The following is a 4,386-nucleotide window of genomic DNA, read 5'->3' as shown; positions in this document are numbered from 1 at the left end:
ACTAGATAGGTAATGAAAATATTTCTAGCTTTAATTGTGTTATTTTGTAAAACCGTAACACTGGAGAATCCTCCTCGACTGAACAGCGTTCAGTGTCAACTGAGTGGTTAGGCCTAACCTAAAGAACTATCACCGAAAATAGTATCATTTTCACATCATAACTGCTAAGTACTTGTAGGCTACAAAACTAATTCAATCTAAAAAAAAGAAACAAACCCACCAAAACCTAATTAAATCTGTTTTCAGCATTCTGTTGCAGCGTTTTGGAACTAGCTCCTTTAGAATGCTCTAACAGCTTGATGGCCTTGTCGGAGTTCTCAATATTTCTAAGCAGAGTCTCTAATCTTCTCTTAATTTTCTTCTGGTCTTCAAGAGCACAGCCAATGACTATAGACTGAAACTTCTGGTCAACTGGCCCCGGTGGCACCTCAGAAGAACAAGCACTGTAGAGTGACATTAAGTGACTCTTGGCATTTTCTAGATCATCCAGAAACTTATTGACCACATCATCAATAATCCTAGTGGCGTGCTTCAGGGATTCTTGCTGTTGGGGATTTCGGATTGTTTCTACTGAAACTTCAACAGTAAGTGTTCGCCCCATCAAGCGATTTGCAGTCAGATTTAATTCTTCTCTTTCTCCTAAACAAACAAACAAACAAAATTTAACTACCAACTAGAGAAACTTACTTATCAAGAATACTAAGACAATCAATCATTTGTGGCCAAATCTGCTGTGAATTTTCCTTAATGGTAAAAAGCTACAATTATAGCACCTGAGTGGGTAGATGGGGAGGAAAGATGACCAGCCTCCTCCCGTGTGATTTACAGGCTCTGAAAATTTGTCGCAGAGTCCAATTTGATAACAGTAACACATGAGATTAACCAGGATGAAGTACAATGGCTTACAGAAAAAGGCTGTAAAACAGCTTTGTTAGAAAGACTTTAGACATGGGATAGCAGGTAACTACTCAAATATTAGCACAGTTTGCTAAATTTGTGGGTGGGTTCCTAAATAACATGCCTCTGGAAACTCTATGAACTTAGATAACCGTTGATAGTTATGGAAAGGCTTCAGGCCTTTTTGTTCATAGGATATCAACAACAAGAACAACATTTAATACTAGGATGGAGATAAAATATAAACAGAGAGTGAGCAGTGACCATAATTGGCTCAGTGCTGGGTGGAGCAGTGGAGACCAGATGTCTCTGATAAGGTTGTAGATAATCACATGCTGCCTTTATGTTGGCTGATTCCCTGGGGCGTAGCAGGTTGTGCTGGGCTGCTTACTAAAACGGAGGCCATGGAGACCAACCAGCCACTCTGCAGAAGAAAAATGTATCCTAGGAAACTCTATGGGTCAGTTCTAACCTGTCCTACGTGACTTGATGGCAGTGAGTTTTCTTTTGGTTTTCATGCTGGCTGAGAAAATAAAGCCACTGTACAGATGATGAGACATGGACTTCATCTTAGGTCACTATAGAGGATAATGAGCTGGTCTCAAAACCACACACAGACTTCATCTTCTCCAGAGAGACAAACATAAGCAGGCCAAGGGGGCTAAGGTTTAGCCAGCATAAGGAAGCATGGAGAGGAAAAGTAGTTCAGTCAACAACTATTTCTTGAACAAGCCAGCAATCACTTGCTTGTTTTGTTCTTTAACTTCCTTTCTACTTTGCTGACCTCTGACCAAGAGAAAGCAGCCTAGATCGTAATTCCATTGTTGGTTGGTAACCATCTTTGTGTTTTGCTTTTTTTTTTTCTATCTGGAGTTAGACTGCATACTTACCACTTACCTGGCCTGGTAGACTAACTTGGCTACAAGTGGGCAAAAGGAAGTTAGTATAATGCCAATGACCCCTACTACTGAGATAGTTCCAACTCACAGTGATTCTCTATTGGGTTTCTGAGGCCATAAATCTGTATGGAAGGAGACTGCCTAGCTCTGTTAACTGTAGTTCATAATGGGTTGGACTCCTAACCAAAAAATCCAGGGGTTCGAATCCACCCACTGTTCCATGGAGAGAAAATGAACAGTCTCCTCAGAAACCGATTCAGAATTGACGTGACAGCAGTGGAAGTACCAGTGACACTGGCTTTGTTAGTGATCTATTATGTAGGCAAATGACAGTACATTTTTTTTTATTTGTGGAGTTTTTATTTTGTTTTTGGTCTCTATTTTTCTCTGCTTCTTTCTTAAGTTACATCCCAATACATTGCCTTTTGTGTTTATTTCCCTGCTTCCAATCTTGAATCATTTTTTTCTGCTTTTTAAATGTGCTTCAGGCCAGCGACTGGTAAAGAAATGGGGTTAGTAATGTGAGCCTGAAGCCAGACACAGTGCTTATTGTTTGTGGCCAGGCTCTTCCTGACCTCGCAGGGCTCCTGGCGAACATCTGGGCTGGGGCTTGCTGCAGGAATGACCTCTGGGGTAGTGGCTGTTGCGATAAAGTGACAGCTGCAGCTGCTGCCCCCAGCTCCCATCAAATGCTGAAGTCTTATGAACTCTTGCTACAAGCAAGCAGGATCTGACCATCGTGTGTCACAAGCCCCCTAAGTGAACGTAAAAGACGAGCCCTTGCTTTTGGAAACGGTTCTCACCATCACTGATCTGCCTCATGTCCTGGCTGTTCTGAATACTGTGAATCATCTCCAGCAGAATTTCTTTCTCTTGCTCAATAGCACTTGCTGCTTCTCTCAAAGCTTCAACCCTGCATAAGTAGAAAATCAAGAGTTATTACATGAAGAATGTGCTAGGAAATTCCCTCATCACTGTCTCATTCAATACAACTCGATTTTTATCAAGATTATTAGGTATTCTCTTCAAGGATAACCAAGAGCTCTAGCAGCCTACTGCGTAAGGAGTTGCACTGCTAAGCCAAAGACAGGAAGTTTGAATCCACCAGCTGCTTGATGGGAAAAAGAAGGGGAGTCTCCTGTGTGATTTACAGCCTCTGAAAATCTCCTGGAGGATGAGCTGGGAGTTGGCTCTGATTTGAAGTGTTAGTAACAACAGAATCTTGACGGTGGAAGAGATACACACTTGCTTTCTAAGGCAGAGGTCTCCATCTGTCCCCACCTTGTGTTCTGTGGAAGAAAGGCATGGCAGTTGGAATCTGTAAAGATTATAGCTCTAGAAGTCTTATGAGGCAGTTCATTTCTTTTTTTAGAGGGTGGCCTTTTTTTTTTTTAATTGAGTTGTAACTGACTCAATAACAAAGGGTTTGGTTTTTAGGTTTTGTAGCTGATTGGCATGTATTCTCTGCATACACAATTACTCCCTGACTGCTTTCGGAATGGAACCAGCTTCTCTCATCTAATCATGTGTTAATTTTGTCTGGGATGTCCCTCACCGAGCAGAGATCCTTATTCTGATGTGATTAAATCCATCTTTTACTTTTTCTGACGTCTAAGCATTTGAGGTTGAAGAATTTTCTTCACCTTGGTGGTTGTTACAAGTTGCCGTTGTGTCAGTTTCCCAAGGCATGGCAGCCTCATATATAAAGGAACCTAACACTCTCTGATACGGGTCATTCCCATGATTCCTTGTCTGTCAAGAGTTTTGTAATCCACAGGATCTTCGTTGGATTATTTTCAGAAGTAGATTGCCAGGCCTTTTTTCTATTCTTCCTTCAACTGAAAGCCCCACTGAAACAGTTCACCATCACAGGAACACACAAGGTTCCACTCTTCTCTGCCTGAGGTGCTCACCATGTATGAGGGACACGGGCTGGGAACGAACCCCGGTGTCCCACGTGGAAGGCAAGAATTCTACCACTGGAACCATCATGCTCTATCCCTAGGCCAGAAAATATTCTTACTTCTCTTCTACTAATCCTGTAGTTTCACCTTTCATATTTGTCATTAATCGGTCTAGACTTCAGCCTTGCATGTTGTTAGTTAGAGATTTTGGTTTTCTCCAAGTAGTGACCAACTTCTCAAACATTATATACCAGACAATCTCACTTTCCTCCAATGATTTGGATTTTAAGTCTACCTCTGAAATTCCTATAACATCCATTAGTATATCCGATGGTCTTGCACCAAACCTCCATGCTCTTGTGTGTGTGTGTGTGTGTGTGTGTCTTATAGCATGTCTTAGTATTTGGGAGAGAGAGCAAGCCCACTTATCTCCTTTAAAGATAATTAGTTATGTATGACATTTATTTGTCTATATAAACTCTTGATTAAGTCTATTTCATTTTTTAAAAAGAAAAAAACATGGCCAAATGGCAACAAGCTGCACTGCAATCCCAGATGTACGCGGTTCGAATCCACCATATGCTCTGCTGGAAAAGGAGGGACAATCTCCTCCTATACCAGTCAGATCCAATTTGATGGTACACACACACAAAAATAATTAAAAAATTTAAAAAAATTAAAATAAA

At 41.1% G+C, this 4,386-nt stretch overlaps 1 protein-coding gene across 1 annotated transcript in view; it reads right to left on the bottom strand.

Moving 5' to 3' along the window:
* Positions 1-226: 226 nt before the first annotated feature.
* BAG2 (BCL2-associated athanogene 2) overlaps positions 227-4,386 on the bottom strand; it is a 14,952-nt gene continuing 10,792 nt past the window's right edge. The window contains exons 2-3 of the mRNA XM_006893146.1: positions 2,600-2,709; positions 227-639 (exon numbers count right to left, since the gene is read on the bottom strand). Of these exons, the coding sequence (XP_006893208.1) occupies positions 227-639; positions 2,600-2,709 (523 nt within the window). The remainder of the gene's footprint in view (positions 640-2,599; positions 2,710-4,386) is intronic.

The sequence above is a fragment of the Elephantulus edwardii genome, unplaced genomic scaffold (genome assembly GCF_000299155.1).
Source record: "Elephantulus edwardii isolate Elephantulus edwardi_28Jun2011 unplaced genomic scaffold, EleEdw1.0 scaffold00124, whole genome shotgun sequence".
Lineage (NCBI taxonomy): Eukaryota > Metazoa > Chordata > Mammalia > Macroscelidea > Macroscelididae > Elephantulus > Elephantulus edwardii.
The sequence above is the reverse complement of the archived record's forward strand: the minus strand, read 5'-3'. Positions and strand labels throughout refer to the sequence as shown.